Genomic DNA, 22422 nt, shown 5'->3' on the forward strand with positions numbered 1-22422 from the left:
TTACTTTAAAGTGACAAGTGAATCACAGCAGCATCTGTGTTTTACCCAAACTGTACTTAAGTAAAATGTTGATGTACTTGTGCTTTACTTGAGGTTATCGATTTTATGTTACTTTATACTTCTACTTCACCACATGTCAGAGGATATTTTTGACCCAAGTGCATTATTTGACAGATTTAGTCACTAGTTACTTTATAGATTAAGATTTCACATAAAAACATATCATCCCTCCATCCATCCATCTTCTTCCGCTTATCCAGGGCTGGTTCGCAGTGGCAGCAGGCCAAGCAAGGTGCTCCAGATGTCCTTCGCCTCCTGGGGGATCCCGAGGCGTTCCCAGACCAGATGACATATAAAATCCCTCCAGAGGGTTCTGGGTCTGCTTCGGGGTCTCCTCCCAGTTGGAAAGCGTCTGAGAGGCAGACTACTCAGACCTTTGGACCACATACACTGGCTCCTTTCCACGCGAAGGAGCAGCGGCACTTCTCTGAGCTCCCTCCGGATGTCTGAGCCCCTCAGCCTCTCTCTCAAGCCGAGCCCAGACACCCCGCTGGGGAAACTCATGATGATGAGCTCATAAAAGACAATGCATTGGTGAAGATTACTAGTTTGGCTTATGACCACGTACAAAATCTGTGTCCAGTTGGAACCTTCTGTCATATTTCAGATGTCTATGAGTGGTTAGCAGTTCTACTGAAGAGACAGACCCCTTGGAGGGGCCCGACCCTCAGGTTAGAAACCATTGGAGTAAACTACTAAACTGTATATAAAGTAATTAAAACAGCTCCACCTTAACCAGCTACAGCAGTAAAATCCTGCTTACACATGAATGCATCAGTGTTAAAAATCTAATAAGGTCATAAAAAATAAAATATTAGTCAAAGAGGACATTTTCACTGTCGAGTGAGATCTTTTTATTTTATTTAAAGTATTTTATTGCGATAAGACTCTTTTACTTCAGTAGGATTTAAGGACTTACTTCACTCTATAAAGGATCTGAGTACCTCTCCCACCCCTGGTTCTGCACCATTTTGTACTGAAATGCATCTTTTGTGTTCCTTTTACATGTTTATTTAAGGAACTGGCTGTTGACACAACAGGTAAGACCTCTGGCTAAAAGTAAAACTGAAACAACACCTTGACTTTGTTATACAGCACTAGACAGTAAAATGATGGGAGGTGCAGTCATACATATCTTTGAGCAGCTGCAGATTCACAGGTAAAAGTGAACAAGCTGCTGGAAGTATTGTTGTTTTTCTGGTTGGCAAATTTACTTAATTTGATGATTGTGTTTCTTTTTTTAATTAATGCTGCCATTGTGTTATTATTGTTGCTGTTCTTATATTCATTATTGGGTATTTTATTCTATGTTATCTCATTTTGATTCTCTCCTCACATCTTTAAATGTTTATCATACTGTTTTAATCCTCTACTGTACTTTGTAACTTTGTTCTTGACAAGTGCTGTATAAACTAAGTTTATTATTACTGTTGTTGTTCTTATCATTATTAAAGAGGAGAATGCATGACAGTTTTTACCGGTGGTCAGAATTAGAAATGATTTGTCTCTGTAGCTGTGAAGGATGCCTGTCTGAATTAAGCTCCAGCAATAGAAGTCAAAGTTACATCATGGGACTGATGGCATCTTGCTTTATGGTCACATTCACTGAATAATAAAAGTGACACAAGTTCTCCTTTGATGATTCAGAGTGTGCTACTTCCTTCCTTCATAGCTCACTCACAGCAGCTGAGTGCCAACTTGTCTTAAGGTGTCATTTAACATGTCTCCTACCTTACAGGACACCCGCAGGCTTCTCACAGACCGCTGCTCTGACTCCCATCCTTCAAAAAAAAGAGACGAAAACAAGCTGAAAGAGCAGAAATGATCAGCTCCTGCACAGATCCGCTGCTGCTGGATGCGCTGCACTCCGCGGACAGGAGCTGAGGAGAGGAGGGCGGACGTGTGTGTGTGTGTGTGTGTTTGTGGGCAGGACCTGACCTGTGCAGCAGCAGCAGCAGCAGCAGCAGCAGCAGCGGGGACAGGAGACAGGAAGCACCCAGCTGAGGGGTTTAATGCTTCTTTCACTTCATCCATGTGTTGGTTAAAGTCTGCTGTAGATGCTTATGATGCGACATTAAAAGGTGCGCATTTCTGTCAAAGTGAGCGATTCATCCTCGGTGGTGTAATGGCAGGCAGCGTCCAGCAGGTGTCCTCAGCTCCTGCAGGTCTGTATCACCCGTGTGTTTGAGTAAAGGGTGTGAACTCCTCCACAGGCAGGCCTCAGGTGGTTCAAACAGTTACATCCCCACAGTACACACACACACACACACACACACACACACGATACGTTTAAAAAGAAAGTGTTTAGAGTAGACCAGCAATATTCCCACTGTGACCCTGATGTGATATCATGACTTTAAGGTTTTAACATCATATTCACTCCTGATTTGTGGATGATCAATATTTGTGAAATTGTGAGTTCTTCCCTCTAAATGATTGTCTTGAGAAGTGTCAATGTGTGATACAATAAACCATATTTTGGGAGGCTGGGAAACACTGCGCTAACCAATAGATACATAAAATGACTAAAAAATGTAATACTAACACCAATTTTCTATTATTTTAAGTGCTGCTATGGTGAAAGTTATACATGATATATAAACTTACATAAATCTTTACTGGTAGTTTAACCAAGCAGGCTACACGGTCCATGAGATTTAACAAAGGTCAAAATAGTTTGTAATCCATCATATTCTGGCCTGTATGCGACACTGTTAACTGGACAAATTCAACAGCTTTAACCTGAACACGGCATAAATGGATCAACAATAGTTTGTGGAAGCTGCTCTTTATTTGTAAAAGAAAGAAAAGACTTCAGTCATCGTCTGCTACACGTTCTAATTACATAAAGAAAATATCTGCGGAGACAAACGCAGAGAATATCCTGAATCAAACTTAGGTAGAGTCAAATTTGATTGAATTGCTTTCATATTTCATACATCTTTCACTTTTGAACTCAAAGAACAGTCGGTTTTTATATACACAGAGCACCGATCAACAGTGCTCCTCCACGCCACCCCGGTCCTCTGGATCTTTTATACAATTATTTTACATCAAATCTGTGACCCTTCTCCCCCCCCCACCCTCCCAATTAGCGTAGCGACGGCTAACCAGCAAGCAGACACACTCCGTGCTCTCAAACCGCCCCCACCCTACCCCACCCCATCCCACCCAACCCCACCCCCCTGGCTCCCGCTGAGGAACTGTAGTGTGGAAAGATGTGTGCAACATGAAGACAACTCTTTCACATTCAGAGTAAAGGCAGCCTTGAATACGGTCAGTGAGTCAATGGCATGCCAAGCTTAAAGCAAATGGAGCCCACCACCCAGTGCGACGCTTCAGATTCGTGGATGAAGTGTTTTTTTTGTTTTTTTTTTGTTCTTCAACTAGACAGGAAACTGATCCATTGCAAAAAACCCTAGGCACAGAATCGACTATATACTGTTAACTGACTCATACTCTAACCCCTGCACTTTAAGTACAACGGAGATTGTGAAATCTTTCATCTAGTAAAAAATGTTCTTAACACAAAACTCGTAGAATATTTAGTGCTCTATCATTCCACTTAATAGGTGTAATTTATATAATAGCTATTTTTAACTCTACCTCTCAATGATAGTCTGAAATCCTTGTTTAATGCTGAAGCACTCCCACAGGTGTTCAATGTACTGTAGATTTTACATTATTATTTTTTTCCCCAAATCTTAAACCAATAATCATAAATAAATACAAACAACACACAAGGAATGTCTACTGTAAACACGGTAAAAAAGACAAAAACTAAACAGGTGTAAACGCCATTAGCATCACTACTTAGTGACAGTTAAATAACTGTAGGGAGTGGGTGACTGATGATCGGATCAAGAAAGGGAAGGACCGCTCTCCTTTTTCCTTCCGCCCCCTCCCCGCTGAACATCAAGCCTTTACATCCAACCACAGCATGTCCAAATACATAACATCAAAGTTTCTCAGCACCCATAACTATCTTTACAGATTACACTGTAAAATGGACAAGGAATCCTCTTTAAAGGGGGGTTTTTAGACAGCAGCATCACTCGACGGCTCGGACAAGTTACAGATTAATGGGTGTGAGCTATCGCCAAACGCCATTTGGACATGGTTACCATGGTTTCTGACAGTCGTTGCACCATTGTGTTCTTGACATGTCTGTATTTGGGGGTGTGTGAATGTTTCTCTGAAGAGTTAGACTGCAACGAGGACAAAGCTTTGCTGCTAAGTGCTTCATCTTCCGAGAGACACTTTTCTTCAAATTACATGAACTGCATCTGCAAGAGAAGCAACAGACAACATAAGTGAAAGGCTTAAAATGTGATTGTTAATAATTAATAAGTATAAGTGACTGTTTGCTAAATCCTCCCCTTGAAGCGTTGACCAATCACAGCCCATCAGCAGTCATTACTGCGCGTGTCAAAGGTTTGAATTTATGTTGAAGGGGGTGTTGATTGGGGTGTAGTAAGAGAGATGCTCAGCAGGTCGTGTTCTTTGTTAGGTCAACTCAAAACCATAAGGTCTAAGTGTAAGGAATGTATTAAGAAGTGTGCGTCAGTGTGTGTGCATCTGCTCTAATGTAAGCTGCACTAGTTAGCAAGTCCATGTTAGCTTTAGCTTCTTTTAGGATCATATTATACAGCCATTAAGTGCCAATTTAAGAGCATTTGTCTTCTGGTTTTAAAATGCGCCAGCTGAAAACGTTTAACAGTCAGCTGGAGAGAGCATTTTTAAGTAACCTTAGTTAGCAAACAGCTAGAGTTTTCATTTCAGTGTTTATTTATTTATTTAATATTTGATGAATTTCACTTTTGAATGCAACTTTGTTGTTTTTATTGTAACTGCTTATGCGCTGTGTGAGAACAACATGGGTAGTAATTTAGGGGGAGCTTAGCGAACAGTCCATTAAATTCAACAATGGCGACAAGGTTTAGGGAAAACAGGTTTGAGTAATATGCAAAGACAGTGGAAGGAAAAAAAAGAGTCAGTGAGTCTGGCTATGGCAAAGATAAATACGTCAAAACAGGCAAGAAATCCAAGCAACAAAGGTGAAGATAAAACAGAGTAAATGAGAGAATACACATTTAATCAGATGGAGAAGACATCGAGTATGCAAAGATTAAAAAAAAAGGAAACAAAAAGGGTATTATGCGATGCATGCAGGTGCACCCTGCAAGCAAAGAGCATGCTGTACCTAAAGAGATGCTCTACAAGAAATCCTTGAGAGAGAGGTGTGCAAACGGGTCCTGTCCAGGGGCTCGGAGAGGACTCTGGCTGGAAGGACTAGAGGCTGCGGAGGGCTATTTCAGGAAGAAATACAGGAAGTAGGAGGACCAGAGGAGAAGTCAGAGAGTCAGTACAGAGACTGAAGGAGGGATGAGATTAGTTTGGAGAAGCTGAGATGTATGAAAGAAGGGTTAATAAAAAGGAGTTGTTGGGGGAAAAACAGGGAGTCAAAACAAGGGAGATGATTCACAGTTTTTGTCCCTTTCAGCTCAAGAGAGTGAACGGTATTGTTAAAACTGCCATCATCTTCAGCAGTATTCACACCGACAACAAAGCTTGCACAGTGACTAATCATGGTACACGTCACAGCACAATGGATGCACCTATTTACTCAACCTGATAACTGCGCAAATAGATACTGACTTCATTGTGCATCAGCTCAGTGGCGTTGTCAGACTGCGGCGCACCCACCTGAGCACTAGACACAGAGCCAAAGGGGTTGGGTGGCCTCATCACAGGCTGGGTGTACATCATGGTGGGTGGATTCATCATCCCCATAGAGCCCATTGGTGGAGGCTGCAGCATGTTGCACAGATACGAGAGGCATGATTTCAGTAAAGGTGTATTTGAATTACTCGCTTTACAAATTTAAATCCAGTATGTGTCATGTCTATATGTGCAACCAAAGATTATTGTCATTATCACTTATTCTGCTGATACTTTTGTGATTTATTCATTAATCATTTGGCCTGTGATACGTCAGAAAAGTGAGTCATGTATTCAAATTGATATTCAGTTATTATAACAGATGACTAAGAAACCTTTGAGAAGGCACAAAAGGTTAAAAAAAATGGCTATTTGTTAAAAAAAACAAACAAACAACAACTCACTTTTTGCAGATCAACAATTAACAACAACCACTAGGTGGCATCACATAAATGTTCAGAATCTACACTTACAGGCTTTTATTCAACATGTTTAAAGGAGCAAGTCAATGTGAAGACTAATCACATATCCATCTCTCTGATAAGTTGATTTTCTTTTCTAAAATTAAAAAAAAATATTAGGAGATAACCTTGTGCCTGCCAGTAAAGTAAAATATATATAAGCTGAGTGTGTCTTAAATTAAAACTCTAAAACTAAAATTCTCAAACCCTTCATTTTATTTATAAAGCTTAATATTCATGACAGCAAAACAACGGCTCACTTGACCCACTTTTAGTACATTTAATTAATTCTGTAATACACAGCAGGTAAAATAAACTGTCTCAGCAAAATTCAGAATTTAATATCTGACTCATTTTTTGACTTCAAAGGCCTGAGCGGAAGCTACACAGGCTGTTCTGAAATGCTACTAGATACACATACTGCATAACTGCCATAATACTGACCATGCCGTATCCCATCATGCCTGTGGGCGTGGTGGCAGGGAAGGCCATGATTGACGGTGGCTGAAGAGACACAAACAGTACAAATTAACGATGCGAATGCCTCGAAAACAAGAATAAAAAATGCACAAAGCTGTTATTTGGCGGTAAAGTGAGACACAAATACAGCAGGAGCAGAAATCATGAGCACTGCAGTGAAAAGTCTGTGTGTGTCACCATGGAGACGGGGTTCCAGGTCGTGGTCGGCGCCGCTTTGGGCTGCCAGTTGGTGCCGCCGGTCATCCTCTTCTCCCCCGGCTGGCTCCAGTGGATGTCACTGTAGATTAAGACACTTGATGTTAGCACCAGCTTGTAACTGCCCTGAAAGCACAAAGCTGCTGCTGTTTCTGTACAGCGGAGTGGGCGTGGGTTGAGGCCACGCAGCGCTGATCCGTTACTTACTTTTTCATTGTGCCGTTCCCAATGCCGAGGTCTAAAATGGACAACGGGTTAGTCGTTAGTTAGGCGTCTATTTGGAAATATTTTGTGGTTTTGTGCCTTAATGAACATGTGCTTTAATTAGTGCAGCAGAGAGCAAAGCGTCACACTCACTGCCGACAAGGTTGGCCAGAGAGGAGTCAAGGTCATCTGACACCAGCTTCTCTGGCAGCTGACTGGACGGCTGGTTGGAGCCGGCAAGAGTCGGTTTCAGGATGCCTCCGGTAATATCTGACAAGACATGCAGAGATAATAAACCTGAACGTGATACAACGGCAGTGATGGAAATAAGACCAGGACTTTATCGCTCCATCTCTGACAAAGTCCAATAATGTTGTACTGGATTGTAAACGAGACCAAACTACAACAGTTACTATTTCGCATGTCATCTTGTGCCTTTATTAGACAGCCGACTGTAAGGAGATGACAGGAAATGAGGGGAAAGAGAGAACAACAAAGCTCTCCGGCCATTTCCCCAAAGTGGACACGGTCGGCGCCCTCTTAATATCAGTCAAAACATCAGTCTTAGGAGGTGAACTGGTTTAATGTTCCCTCTTCAAGACTTGTATTGGAGTTTCATGTTTTAATAAAAAAAAAAAAAAAAAAGTCCCTCATTTAGGATTCTGCCTCTAGAAATGAATGAGAGAATTATGAGGACACAATAAGGCAGCGTGCTACAAAAAAAGAAAAGGCTGAAAATATCACTCAGTCACAATACCAATACACTTGGCTTTTATTCAAACTTCATTCAAACAGTGAGTGTGATCAAACTCAACAAAAACAGGAGCTATGAGATACCAAAACTAGAGGGATATCGATATTGATTATAGCCAGTGGTGACACAGTGTGGTTTTCCTTAAGAAACATAACACGACGGGCTGAAAGATCAGTGGACACCATGAAAACAATTCCTTTCAGATAGTTCCTCTTTTTCTTTGGCACAAAACTAAATCAAATAAAAGTCAGTCAGCTGAAAATAGTCAAACATGGACGAGGGCTTGGCACATGACTGGCCTATGATTCATCATCTGCAAACTACAATTAAGCACGTTTAGCTTACTAAAACACAGAGAGATATCGCACAAGGAACTGCACGTTCACTTGTATGGAAAATGTAAAATACTCACCGTCAGAATTGAGACTGTTGCTGCCTGCGGCTTTGGCTCCAAAAACTGACTCAAAGTCCACTTGGAGTCCCCCTGCCGACTGCTGTGGAGGACCCTGTGGCGTTGAGTATCCTTCATAAGGAGATGAGAGAGAAGGTCGCTGAAGTCGCAGAGTAACATGGAGTGAAAGAACACTGAAAACTGCTTGGATTTGAAGCATCTGCACTGGCCCGTGTAAGTACAGTGTCCATATATCAATCAGTGATTACTTGAACAGAGAGCTGAACAGCGCAGCTTTCTCTACAGAGCTGAACACTAGCGTCAGTCCACTGCTGAATGTGCTGGAGAGAGCCTTCAGTACTCTACCTCTGAATAGACCTGCTACAGTAGAGGGCTCAGTGGGGAAGGGAGCCTGGTGTGGGAGGTGCTGGGCAATGGACACTGGACCACAGAAGGAGTCTGACACGCCACAGGAAGCAGAAAGACAAAGAAGAGAGAGAGAGGGGAAGAGAGAGAGCAAAAGGAAAAGGCATTTCAAGGCCAGGCCAGAGAGACAGGTGGGAAATGACAGTACAGGCAGGAAGAAGACAGATAACATGTCTAACAATTTTGTGGTTGTTACATTCTGGGTGTTTTAAGTATAATTACAGAGTTGTAGGTGGATAAAATAGTGCAGAACAGTATTGTAGCAGCCAAGAGGAAGGGATGTAAGGAATAGTTTGGCATTTTGGTACATGCATATTTTTGCTTTCTTTCCAAGAGTTAGATGAGAAGATCAATACCCCTCTCATTCATGTATAGTAAACATGAAGATAGAGCCAAGAGCCGATTAGCATAACTTAGCATTTATATTTTAACATTTGTACAATTGTACAAACGCCGTATAATCTAGGGAACAGTCAGAAGATGCCATGGGCAGTGATCAACTCAAGGTCTCAAGGTAATTCAAATGTGTGAGTAATAGATGTTTCTGTAATAAAAAAATAATAAAACAAAATGATAACCGAATAATAATAATGTAGCAAAGTTAGAACCAGCCATGACCACCACATCCAGCCTGTATTCGAAGAACCTTCAAATATTTCTATTGAATATAACCATCAAATAGTCATTCTTTGAAAAGCACATCCTTAGTACAGACGTACTGCTAACGATTGTAGTCTTTATGCTAAGCCACCCAACTGAAATCATATTTTCGTCACCGTTTTTGCAGTCAAAAATTATGAAAAAGGAAAAAAAAAGGAAATATCAGATAGGCTCCTCTTTGTCTCTGGCTGTAGATGAAGAGCTATACTGTATATTCTTATGAATAAATAAGTGCCATAATGAAACCAGTAACTATAAAGTGCAAATTTCTCCCTTTTGGTTTCAGATTTTTTTCAGGACACATGATTCATAGAGCGGACACAGAAAACCAGCAGAGCTGAGAGTCTTATCGATCATCGCATCCAACTTCAGACAAGAAAGCAACCAAGTGCATTTCCCATAATGTCAAACTTTTCCTTTAATTAGTTTATGTCCACATTTCTAGCATTTATATCAGAATAAGAGCCCTGGGGGTATTGCATAAGATCCTATGTTTGCCAGGGCTCAGGAAACATAGGCCGAGATGGTGAGCCATCATAGTACCTGAGATGGAGTGTTCTATCCGAACTGTGCGTTTGTAATTGGTTGAAACGGATGAGTTTGTGTCAATAAAGGGATTGTAACGATCTGGAGAATCAAAAATAGTGTTGGTAAAAGAAGAACAGGTTTCAACTTAAAGCTCTACGGCATGTTTGTATTACAATGCAACACCAAACTGTTCAGAAAAAGAGGAGGATGAAAGGTAACTGTGAAGCAAAATGGGTGTATGGCCTCTATAGTGGGACATGGAGGGTTCTGGTTGATACTGAAGAGGAATTAAGGTGCTCTCACTAAAAGAAAGAACAAAATTTGAGCTCAATATGAACTACAATGGAGGTGCGCTGAACACACAGACAGAAGAAGATCATTTAGACATTCGCATAGATGGATAATCAACATTCAAACAACACAGCAAACATGCAAGCTAGTCATGCTAACAAGTAACTACAGAGAAAATGAACAAGAGCGAAAAGACTTTTGAGGAGAAACAAAATGAGTCGTTACCACCAAACATTTCATGACCAGATGTCCTAGAGGAAAAGCTAACACCGTCTGAAGACACGACAGGTAAGTGAGTGGCATCGACAACGAGTTTTGAGAGGAAAGGGTTAAGGTTTGGCATGGAATCATCTCCAGCTTCAGCAGAGGTGAAAGGATCTAGGCAGGCAGAGGAAAGAGAGACAGAGAAAAGAAAAAGACAGAACAGAGTGGAGAGGAAGAGGCGGCAATCAGAGTCAGACAACAACAAGAGAAGGAGAGCATGCAGAACAAGTCCTGAAACACAGATGTTGGGCTGGAGGTGTTGGGGGAGGCGGCTCTGTTACCTGCCCACGCCGTTGCCACTGGAAGCCCCGATGAGCCTGATTGCATGGAGGGCTGGAAAGTTGACTGCAGGTCAAAGAGGTCACTCTCCATCTTCACTGCACTGCAGACAGAAAAAAAGAAACAACACTTTATTATCCCTTCTCAAGAACCCATATTTTGTGCAAAAGCCCCAAAACAAAACAAACAAACGGTCTCTTCTGAAAGTTAACGATGAAAAACTGCATTAGTATGAAATTCACCGAGCTGTATTTTCAAAGATGCAAACATGGTGCAAATGTGGGTTTTTTCCTTGCCAATTAGCTTTAGTTTTAAACCTTTTCTAAATATATTCTATTGTTTTTGTTCCAGTTTTTGTCATCTTAAAACGGTTAAAACATACAGTCACAGGGCTCTGTGCTTCCAAACAGATTAATTAATTGAAAATGAGACCAATTGTTGGTTGCAGCCATAGTTTTCACTCAGCATAAACATCGCATTGCTTCAATGAAAAGCTGGATCGAACAAATACATGCAGTTTTGAAGCTTAAAGTGGGTGTAATCAATATTTTACTATAACAATAAATCAAATTTGAAATGGATCACTTGTAGTGACTTAGAAGTCACTACTTTACTGAGCTGTACAGTGAGTTTCATTACCATAGTTTGGTTTGTGGCTGCAGTAGGCAACTGTGTTCAGTAACAGGCTCTAAAAACCCCACTGCACACTACCTGCTCAGCTCCAAACAGCATCAGAACACATTTCACAGCTAATATTTCCTCCAGGAGATGGTAGAGACCAAAAACAGAGCTAAAAGAGAGTGAATACTGGACTTCGATTCATCAGGTACCGAGAGACACAATTGTTAATGAACGATTATGTTGCTCCGTAACTGCTGGATGTGTGAATAATAACAGTCATCACAGGTTTAAAGCCCCTGAAGTAGAAATAGAAGGGGCTGAAAGTTAAGAGACTAAAGAAATTGCAGCATGAGATGAAGCAATGAAAAGAGTTAAATGTTATTAGCAAAAAAAAAAAAAAAAACATATTTCAAATCTAAAGAGAGGGTATACTGTAGACATAAGCAGTACCCATTGGAGCAGCTGGGTGTAGAGAAGAGGTCGATGGCTGGTGCTGTGCTGATAGTGCCCCCGGTGGTGGAGATCGGCGATGTATCAGTGGTGGCGAAGGAGGGCCTCTTGGAGAGCTCTTTGAGCCGCTGTTCCTGAGAGCATTTGGAAGTTTAATACAAACGTACGGGCAACAGAAACACTGCGAAGGTGTTTCATCAGTGCGTGCTAAATTTAAGTGTTTACGTGTCTGAACACCAAAGCCACCTTCAGAGCTTTGAGTCGAGCCTGTTCCTCTTCAAGAGCCGCCTGCTTCTCCCGCTCGTCCACCTTAGTGAAGGACATCCCCGTGCTGGCCAGTGATGACACTGCATTTGACAGAGTGCTGGCCCTGCAAGAAAAACACAATTGAAACCAGATTGATTGATTTCTTCTCCATTTCATTGGCTTTACTACTAAATTTCCATCATTTTTATCTTATGTGTACATTTGCCTAAATTGTTCATCTGTTTACGTTTGTATTGTCTCATGATTAGCTTGTTAGTCCGCTATAAGGCACTTTGAATTGCACTAACGTGTGGGGAAGCTGCTACACAAACTTTTCTATTTTCCAAACAACATGAACAGAAAGGCAGTCTCAAGGAAAACAATGAGTTATTCAGAAACAGTGATTGGAGGATTAACGTACCTGCTGGCTGCAGTGGAGTCTTTGACCTTCTTGCCCTCTAAAGAGGCCAAGTGCTGCTCCAGAGCTTCGAGAAGGCTACTGGGAGCCTGTGGTGACAGAAAACGCACAGTCAGCAAGTTCCTGAGACAGAAAATGTAGTCTGTATGGACATCAAGGCCATAAAGAACAGTGGTGGGCAACCAAGATGGAGTGGAAGACACTACACACCATGAAATACACCACAAAGGTGTAGACAGCCTATTTGCATTATTGATTATTAGGTTGGATTTTACTCTATAAATGTAAACTACCAACTTTGGGCAATTGGTTACCCACCACTGATCGATGACTGCATTCCAGCCGAAATGCTACTTTGGATGAGAGTAACATCTGTGTGGGATGACATACTGCACCACTGCGCTTTCAACAAGCTGGACGTTGTTGAATTGGCCTTGTCTAAGCACAACGGGGCAGCCATGTTACAGTAGATGGGCTACACTGGTTTACGCCTCAAATAACATGACCGGAGAGAACAGAATTTACCAAAGCGAGTGTTTTTTCCTTCAACTGTTTTTCACCACGATGTAGGAGACAGAGTCAGAGCAGAAGCATGCAAAAAGACAACACTGAAGCAATTCACGGACATAGAAGAAGAGTGAAATGATAGTACTTACACAAACTGTGAACTGAAGTGGAAAGATAAGGGGAAAATACAGAATATAAAGGTGGTGACAGTCAGAGGGGAATGCATTGTCGCTACAGTTCTCCGGGGTAAAATATTTATGTACAATTGGACCCCGTAGCTCAGCACAAAAGCATGTCCAGTTTATTTTTTAATTAAGAAACTGTCTAACTGTCACTGTGCAGATTTCACTGCAACTACAGTGATCACTTTCAAACACTTAGCGTAGAATAAAACAACACCTTTATTTACTGTAGAAAGAAGGAGAAGAAGTAGGGGAGGGTAAGAAGAAAAGGAGAAGCAGAAGAAGAAGAAAAAAGGACAAGAAACAAGAGAAGAAGAGCACCTCCCTTGGCAAACATGCGCTCGAGAAGGAAATCATGCAAAGGGTCTTAGTTTTCTCATTTGTGTTGGGTGGACTATATTCTAGTTGGACAAATACAACGCTGATGAAAAAAAGAGCAGTTAGAGCAGGAAAAAAAAGAGAAAGAAAGCAAAGAAAGACTTCCTATCAAGAGTGGAAAATCTGTGTTTTCAGACTGCTTCAAAGGGCCGTTGGTGCTTACCTGTGAAAGGTCTGGAATGTCTCCTCGATCGATGCCCACCTGCTGTTAGACGAGAGAGAAAACCAATTTACAATCGTGTCTCCGCAACGTGAAGTGAACACACAGCTCACTCCTATGACCGAGTGAGGAATTTCAATCACGATGGCAGGTGTACGAGGGAGGAAAGTGCTTTTAGTGAAACATACCTCTGCTACTTTGAGGAACTCCGATATCCGGGTCATCCGGGTGAGAAACTTCTTGTAAATGTCCAAACCTTCTTTACACTGGGTCTTCTTCATGTCAAAATATTTCTCTGTTTGGTGAAACAAAAAGGAATGACCAACCACAAAATTAACCAAAGACGAGGAGAAGGTCGGAGGGGTAGTGATCCCTGAAGGCCTTACCAAGCAGGTTGATAATGCCTTCATTATAAGCAGCAAAGAGCCTGATGGAGTCTTTGAAGAGGAGCATGAAGGCTGCATTGATGACTCCATTAGTCAGCTCGTTGGCATTGACCTGAGGGAAGGCAATCAGTATTTATCTTACAGCTTCTTCAGAGGATTGTTGACATGGTAAAACAACACCTGCATGTGTGACCTAAGATGGTGCGTCTGACTTTGTGTGCAGCAGCCTCGGTGCCTCGATCCGCACACTCCAGAGCTGCAGAGCTGCAGGAGGCTTCACCTCAAACTCACATTGAAATCGAGCAGGGCGTCCATCTGGTTCTGAATAATGGGGATGGTCTTGAGCAGCTTCTCTGTATTCATGGTCCTCATTACGCCGTCCACTCTGTGTGGGGAGTCAGAGAAGGAGAGGCCACGGCGAGAGAGGGAAGATGGAGGAGACAAAGGGAGGGAGAGATGGATGAACAAACCACGGCGCTCCTAAAACATTATAAACAGGCCGACTCCTTTCTATACTGCTTCTATGTCTGCGACTAACAATTATTTTCTTTATATATTTTCTTCTTCTTCATCTAATGTAAAATGTCAGAAAATAGCAAAAACTGTTATTCTATTTACTAGAATATATAACAAAAACACCAAATCTTCACATTTCAGAAACTAGAACAAGTATTTGGTATTTTTGCTCAGATAAATCACCAAATTTATTATTTGATGATCAAAATTGTTGCCAATTATTTTTCATCAATCCACGAATTGTTGCAGCACAATAGTGATTTGATTGTTATCAATGTTTTTCATTTAAATTTAAAAAGGAAAGAAAAGACAAAAAGAAAAATCCCTGAAATCACAACCTGATATTTTTTTTCACAGATATTTTGACTTATTATTTCTAATAGGACACAAGTAGGGCTGAATATATTAGACAGAAAATGTTTAACAATTTCAATCACCAAAAAAATCGTTTTCGTCATTTATAAAGGAAAAATAAAAATATTTGCCTCTCAAAGTGCGAGTATTTCTTTTAATTCCTAACATTTTTGAGACTGAACAAGAAGTTGAGGAATTCTTACAATATTCAAGATGTTAATCACCAATGAATATAATCGATTATTGCAGCAAAGGGAACATTTCTTACCCGCGTTTAACCTTTGTGAAGTCAAAGGCGACCTGTCTGTATGAAACAGCTTTCTCATTCAGGTATCGACTATACCTCCTGATAAACGTAGACATGTCGTAACCTGGAAAGTAAAACGGCAGTAGAAAATTAACTCCTGACTAAAAGACCAAAAATAATCATTTCTTATCTTAAATTATGTATTTTTACTGAACAGCCACCAAAAAACTTTTACCTTGTAACCCGCTTTTGTCCAAAAAATTACTGAGGTTGAATAGTGTATTCCTTGAAGCCAGGTACTGGACAAAACGCTGTAGGAGGAGGAAAAAATTAACACTAGTGATAAGTACTGTTAGAGGACCATCTAAAGATAATGTACATGTCTTCTGAAGTGTCTCACCTCGTTGCCATAGACCATGAGGTGGTGTGTGGTGATGAGCGACTTGAACACCACCACCCAGCTGGTGTTGGTGGTCCTCTCAAACAGCGAGTCAGCCAGTTGGGGAATGTTCACGTTCATCTCGTTGGTGCAGTGGATCAAATCTGAAATGAAAGAGAGTCACAATGACTCATAATGAAGTTCAGCTGATCATCATAAGGCAGCAGTATCTGCAATAATCGATCAAAATAGATATTTCTAATGCCACAGTATGTGGTGATGTGTCACTGTCCAAGGCTGCAAAACAACTCCATCAAAATTGAAGTCAAACATCTCCTCTCCATTATACCGTGCTTTATTCCTAAAATATATTAAGTATCAAGGCTGCAACAAACACCGCACATGCAGGAACGCTGGGCAACTATTTTCCTGTAGGTCGGCTTGTATTTGGAAATGTGTGTGTTTCTCCAAGTAATCAACAAATATTGTTTTGCTACCAGAACTCAGGCATCATATCCACACTAGAATAAAAAAGAAAAAAAGGGTTAAATCCTCCATGTAATTTTTCAAGCAGAGACGCCAAACTTGATCCAACTTCTCAGATTTGAGGGTTTGCTGCTTTTCTTTGTCTTAGTAAATTGGCAATCAGACCAAATGATTAATCAAAATAATTCACAAAGTATTTGACAGAACATTTAAAAAAATGAAAAGAATCACTAGTCAAAGCCCTTCATTCTAAAATGCATCATTTAAGTCATGTTTTTGGACAAAAACTTGTACAGCTTCAAACCTCTATTATGCCAATAATTGCTGGCTTTTTTTTTTAGTGCTCTGTGATAGTGAAATGAATATCTTTGGATTTTTGGACCATTAATCAGACAAAAGAAGAAATCTGAAGACATCAGCTTGGGCTCTGGGAAGATGCGATCAGCCAAGAATACCAATCAGAAGATTAATCTGTATTCAGAGTAATTGTTAGTTGCAGCTCCAGTTATAGATATTATTTGGGTCATCATGTTGTAATTTATATGGGAACTTGCATGCTAACTAAGCAATAACTAGTTCTTTAAAAGACTCAGCTGAAGTTAACTCATGATTATTTCTCCAAGTCTAAATCAACTATTGTATGAAGCTCTTTCAGTGCATGACGGATATCTTGGTGCTGAGTTAACGATATTTTCACATTTAATTGACTCAACATTACAACGCTGTCTGTATGATGTCTTGGGGTCTGAATCGAACAGATTGTGCTGGTTTCTGATCGGACACACACAGTCTTATGTGGCGAAAAAACATTTAAAACTTTATTCAGAAACCGTTTTTCATCTGTAAAGACAGACTTACTCATACAGTTAATGACCCTGTATGTTGGGAGCTAATTGTCAAACGGGCGTCACGCTGAGCTGGTGAGCAGACAAACACCTGCTGCCTACTATGAAGAAGTGAACAGTGACCGCAGATGCTCAAACTAATTTATGGAAGCCAAAAACAGCCTGTGATGTGACTCATGCTTCTGTCCTCCACAACAGGTCACGTATGTGCAGTTTGTTCAATTTCGTAACCTGCAAGCAGCAACAACAAATTCTAAAAGTTGCAAGGCAGTCTGCCTCTCGTTGCTATATTTAACAAACAGGCATTTAGTCAAGACGAGACTGAACGTGTTGAGAGGGAAATGGTTTCAAACGCTTCAAAAATGGATCTACAGATGATACAAACGTCACCTCTTCTCAAAAAAAAGCTGGAAACGTTCAGTGCTGTTGGTCTGATCCAACAGATGATACAATCAGTTCAGTGGAAAACTGATCAGTCGACTGACAGCAAACTATTTTGATAATCGACTGATTATTTACATCATTTATCAAGAACAAATGTCACACATTTGCTTTTTAAAATGTGAGGATTTCCTGCTTTTCTCTATTGTACACATTGTGAACTAAATATTTTTAGGTATTAAAAAGGAAATGTTCATATCGTATTTACACATTTAACAGTATTATCTCCCTACATTTTAGAAAATACTAAAACTATTGAATTTAGTCTCAAAATCACCCAAATTTGCAGAGATATTACTACAGACGTGACCACTGTGTCTCCAATGGTAGCAACAGCAGTGGCTCTGGGATCTTGTGACTTTTTCCTTACATATTTTAGTCCAAATGTTTAATAGACAATGAAAGTGATAGTGGCAGCCCTACACTTTACACCCAAGTTACAGTACTGCAATTACTCTATTCAAAATACTCTGAGTAAAATGGGGCAACAGAATATTAAACCAAGGATGTTTTCTACATAACATTTGCATAACAAACAGCAAATCATCATCTTAATAAAGAGCAAATCATCATCTTGTATTGCCAATGCAATCAGGTATCCCTGCAGCAGAACTAGAAACCGATATTGTTCATTTTAATTGTTAATGGGGACAAAACATCCTTTTAAGAGACCAGCACAAAGTGCAGAGCATCAAGATGTCAACCATCCATATTCTGTCCCACTTCCTTTTGCTCATGTGTTCATCTTACATTCATGTGCTGCTTGAATGATGTTCAGTCAAAGCAGCCGAGCCCCATCAGTGCTAATGACCCTGCCATTCACAGCAGTGATCAGACTGACGGGGTAATTGGGCCTCCCTTTCTGTCCTATATTTGACTTTTTCAAAAGGCGGGGGACTTTAAGTAGGACAGGATAACCTTCCAGAGAGGCAGCAGCAGCAGTTAGCATGGGTGGCTGAACTGCCCAGAGAAGAAGATGACGGAGAGGAGACGACGAGCAGGCTGGAGGAGGAGGAGGAGGAGGGGGAGAAATACGGAGGAGGAGGATACACTGACAGCACTGTCATGTTACAATCAGCCCACTAAATATTCACAGCAGTTGACATTAATGATTTCTGTTGGAATTAATTTGTGGGACACAAGTGTATCCATGTAACAGTCATGACGGAGCATGATGCTGTTAAACAGTGTGTTGCTGTTATCACCATTAAGGCTGAGTTACATGATGGGAGTTGATATAAATCACAGTTCATCACTTCAGGAGGTCATTAAGCCATCATCTGAAAAATACGCTTTTCATTTGAGAATATTTCTCTGATATCTGATACAAGACCAACATAATGTTTCACCGTCATCACGTCATTCAAACTCTTCACACATGACACAAAACGTAAAAAACCTGATTTGTTCATCTTTAATTTGCCTGAAATTGTCGATTTTAGAAACCATTTGATGAACATACTGAGCTCATGTTATAGAATTGCATAATTCATCTCAACATTTATATGTAGGACTGATTATCAAACCTCAGTACTGTTTTGATGTGTAGTTGTCAAAAACGGTCAAGAATCAAAAAGCAGGCGAGTCAGATTCATAATCTGGTTCACTTTAAGGTGCGATTCTAATCCGACACTTTTGTCAAATTCAGAAAACTCTCCTCACAGTCTGCTAGCTATCCATTCTGTGTGTGCTCTGACAAAAAAAAAAAATACAGTGTTCGTACACAGCCCTGGCTCTGTAAATGGAAAAAAGTGACTTGGATTGAGGGGGAGGAGGAGAAGAAGGGCAGTGGGAGTGAGAAGGATGGTAAATATGGCAAACAAAATCAATCCAAATATGCCAACTAGCTAAATATGAACATTTTCTCTCCTAAATCGCTGACTTCACCTTTAAAAAGGTTCCCTTCTGAGTTATTACACTATTTCACTGATCAACAGGTGGCGGTAACAAGCAGAGAAGAAGACTACAAGCTAGTAAACGTGGATGTAAACAATGTAAGATTTAAAATACCTAAACCAGCTTTGCAAATGTTTTATGGAGAAAGGAAATGTTTTGAACACATCTGTTAGAGCTGAGGAGTTACTTTACACATAACTTTTTTTTGATCACATAAAAACTCGGCCTTTAATCTTTCATAACCACTTTTCACTCAGATAGTCTCACATTTTAATCCAGATTTTGCCAATTGTGGAACATTTTTAGGCCAGATTGTATTTAGGCAGCTTTTATCAAGCGGGTACTTTGGCTTTTATTGTTAAATTAAAAAACAGGTTTTGTAGAAAAATGTGTTTCTCATAGTAATCAATATCAATATTGTTTTGGTGTTGGTAACAACACTTAAGTATCATATCTGCATTAGAACTTTAAAAAATGGGTTAAATCCTCCATGTAACTTTTCAAGCAGAGACACCAAACGTTCGCTTGATCCAGCTTCTCAGATTTGTTTCCTGCTTTTGTCTTACGTGATAGTAAATTAACAGTCACAGGCATTTCTCATCTCACACCAAGACCAAATGATTAATCAAAAATAATTCACAAAGTATTTGACAGAACATTTAAAAACTGAAAATAATCTCTAGTCAAAGCCCTTCATTCTGCCTAAAGTTGCCAATTTTAGAAGAGCTGCTTACATTTAGAAAACATGTAACATCTGAGAAGTTTGGCTTCGCGTGTTAAACAACTCAAGTATTTAATAAAAACAACTTTACATTTCTCACAGTAAGGTAAAGATAAAGGACAGAAAGACATGTATCATATAAGCACTAATATTAAAACATTTCAAGCCGTATCCAGCATTAATTGTACATTACTTCATTTCCAACAGTTTCTCTGGTGAATCTCCATCTTTAAACTCCCTTCGTTTATCGTAGTGCTATCTCTCTAAAGGAATAAGACGATTAAATTATACTAACAATAGACATTAAAAGACATTATATGAAAATATGTGCTTCTATTCTGTCAGAAGGGGACACGAGAAAGCATTAGGATGACAGAAATAATCCATCTAAACTTATAAAACAAACTTGCTGCTGTGTTTGCCTCCTCCTGGCTGTCATCACCCAGCCTCCTTTATGTCCCAACGTATAAAAACAAGAGGACACCGTGTTATTATCTACGCACACATCATTCAGGGTGGAGATGAGCCAACAGTGTGTCACTCTGCCAACTTTCACTCATCTCACCTCAGGGGAGTCGCCTGAGCAGCACAACAGGTGTGCAACCTGCAACTTAAGCCAAAATATTCACCACACGCAGCCATTATCACCAGTTAAGAAGTCTGCTTTGGGCTTTATTCCACCCAACGGATCATCATCATGACACTGGAGCCTGAAGACACAGCATTCGCCTTTTTCCTGGACTATCACTGAACTCTTAAGATGATGCAGGGCCTTCACAAAAACCACTTTCATCACTGCCATCATGCCTTCGCAAGTGCAGATCGATGCGCAGAAAATCCGCCTCTGCGTCTCCAGGCACAGACAGACAGTGACTCCTCTGACTGTGAGTGCATCAGACTGATGATCACACGAGCATTTAAGCCCTTATGCTTACGTCAGGGTACACACAGGAGTCTGCTTGGTGTCCTGGGTGAGGAAGGAGACTCCTCCTTTGTGGCACCTCAGCTAATCTCTGCCACAAACTGTGGGTTTCTGCCCCGGCGAAAGGTGTCACGACCCCACCATGAGAAACAGCAGGTGTCACATTACTTCAGTGTGCAGCCTGAGCTCACACTTGTCCTGCTGCAGGTGCACCAAGATGGGAGATGTGTGCATGGATGGGGGGGTGAAGCTGGATTGCAATGATCCCTGTAAATGTTCACTACAGGGCCTGTGAGTGCAGGGACCCCCACTTGGTTACACTGACATTTAAAAAAAAGGTTTTAATGTTAGACACCAGCCAGATGAGTATTTCTCCTGATTTGTTGCTGTGTAGGCTAAACGTTCAAGCTACAAATCAATGAGTGGATGTGAGAAAGGCAGGAGAGCGGATTGAACAAAACCCAGACAGCTAGCTAGGCTAGTTTGCCAGCAATTTTTGACAAATAAAAGAAAAGAAAATGCTCTGTGTGCGTCAATAACCGGTGCTGCATCTTTAAAAGCAGCTTAATGGAGCACAGGAGTGTGTGTGCAGGGCCTGTCCTCGATGTTAAAACAATATAATCTCCCATGACATGAACAAGCAGTAGCATGTAGCCGGGCTGAGGCTTTGAGGCCTTGCTGCTCCTCCATCGCCATAACTCGGCCAGTAAAGCGGTGTTTCGCTGCGGTGATTCAACTCCCAACACCCGCGTGCAGCTTAAAGAGGGGGAAACAAAACAAACAAGCAGAGATACTCACAATCCAAATGTTTCTTCTTCGGGCCCATTACTTCGTGAGTGGTGGCCTTGCATACTGTTTTGGACACGGCGGATCCAGTTACACTGTGCTGGGCTGCAGTTATCCGGTCGGTAATGCTCTGCCCCGACATCTTCGCTTCACTCAGTGCAACAAAAGACTTTAAAAATGTGCGCTTCGTCCGGGCTCGTCTTCGGATGTGAGCTTTAAAAAAAGAAAATAAAACCTCCACCTCCTCCGCAACCTTGCCGGAACCCCCCCCTTTTTTCCCCACCTTTGTGGAAATAAAAATCAAAACTAGGCTATGGCAGACGCGGACCAGGGGAGGGCGGAATAAAGGCGAGCGGAGTCTGACAACAACAACAACAATCAGAAAATTGGCAGATTGTTTCTTTATTGTTGCGCCGCTCCTCTCCGTCCACTTCCAGTCACATCAAAGGGACGCCGTGATTGCAGGCTCCACTCGCTGACTCATCCGACCCGGGTCTCTGTCTCGCTCTCATCCCGATGTGGCACACCGGATCCCTGCGTCTCTCCTCCTGCCTGCCTGCCCGCCTGCCTCCTCCTCCTCCACCGCCGCTCCTCCTCCTCCTCCTCCTCCTCTTCCTCTTCCTCCTCCACCGACACCTCCTCCTGCCGCTGCCGCCGCTGCTCGGCTTTAAAGCGCAATGAAAGAAAAAAAAAAAAAAGCAGCACAGAGGAGGGGAAATGGCGGGTCTGCTCGGCTCGGCTCGGCTCGGCTCAGCTCTGTTCTGCAG

At 41.3% G+C, this 22422-nt stretch overlaps 1 protein-coding gene across 6 annotated transcripts; it reads right to left on the reverse strand.

Moving 5' to 3' along the window:
- Nucleotides 1–3247: 3247 nt before the first annotated feature.
- Nucleotides 3248–22196, reverse strand: picalmb (phosphatidylinositol binding clathrin assembly protein b). 6 transcript variants are annotated; one of them, XM_070828896.1, is made up of 23 exons: nucleotides 21668–22196; nucleotides 15580–15722; nucleotides 15415–15490; nucleotides 15201–15303; nucleotides 14354–14447; nucleotides 14063–14174; nucleotides 13865–13971; nucleotides 13680–13721; nucleotides 12453–12538; nucleotides 12032–12155; nucleotides 11786–11919; nucleotides 10717–10817; nucleotides 10397–10549; nucleotides 9896–9979; nucleotides 8633–8725; nucleotides 8288–8398; nucleotides 7275–7391; nucleotides 7125–7155; nucleotides 6900–6999; nucleotides 6687–6746; nucleotides 5719–5871; nucleotides 5264–5369; nucleotides 3248–4346 (listed from the first exon to the last, which is right to left on the reverse strand). In XM_070828896.1, exons 1-22 carry the CDS (start codon nucleotides 21795–21797, stop codon nucleotides 5277–5279), a joined length of 2247 nt encoding a protein of 748 aa, XP_070684997.1. In that variant the 5' UTR covers nucleotides 21798–22196; the 3' UTR covers nucleotides 3248–4346; nucleotides 5264–5276. The 6 variants fall into 6 exon arrangements, with proteins under 6 accessions (XP_070684997.1, XP_070684992.1, XP_070684995.1 ...); XM_070828891.1 differs by lacking the exon at nucleotides 9896–9979 and having other exon boundaries at nucleotides 5767–5871; XM_070828894.1 differs by lacking the exons at nucleotides 9896–9979; nucleotides 10397–10549 and having other exon boundaries at nucleotides 5767–5871.
- Nucleotides 22197–22422: the final 226 nt, after the last annotated feature.

The sequence above is a fragment of the Pempheris klunzingeri genome, chromosome 4 (assembly GCF_042242105.1).
Source record: "Pempheris klunzingeri isolate RE-2024b chromosome 4, fPemKlu1.hap1, whole genome shotgun sequence".
NCBI lineage: Eukaryota > Metazoa > Chordata > Actinopteri > Acropomatiformes > Pempheridae > Pempheris > Pempheris klunzingeri.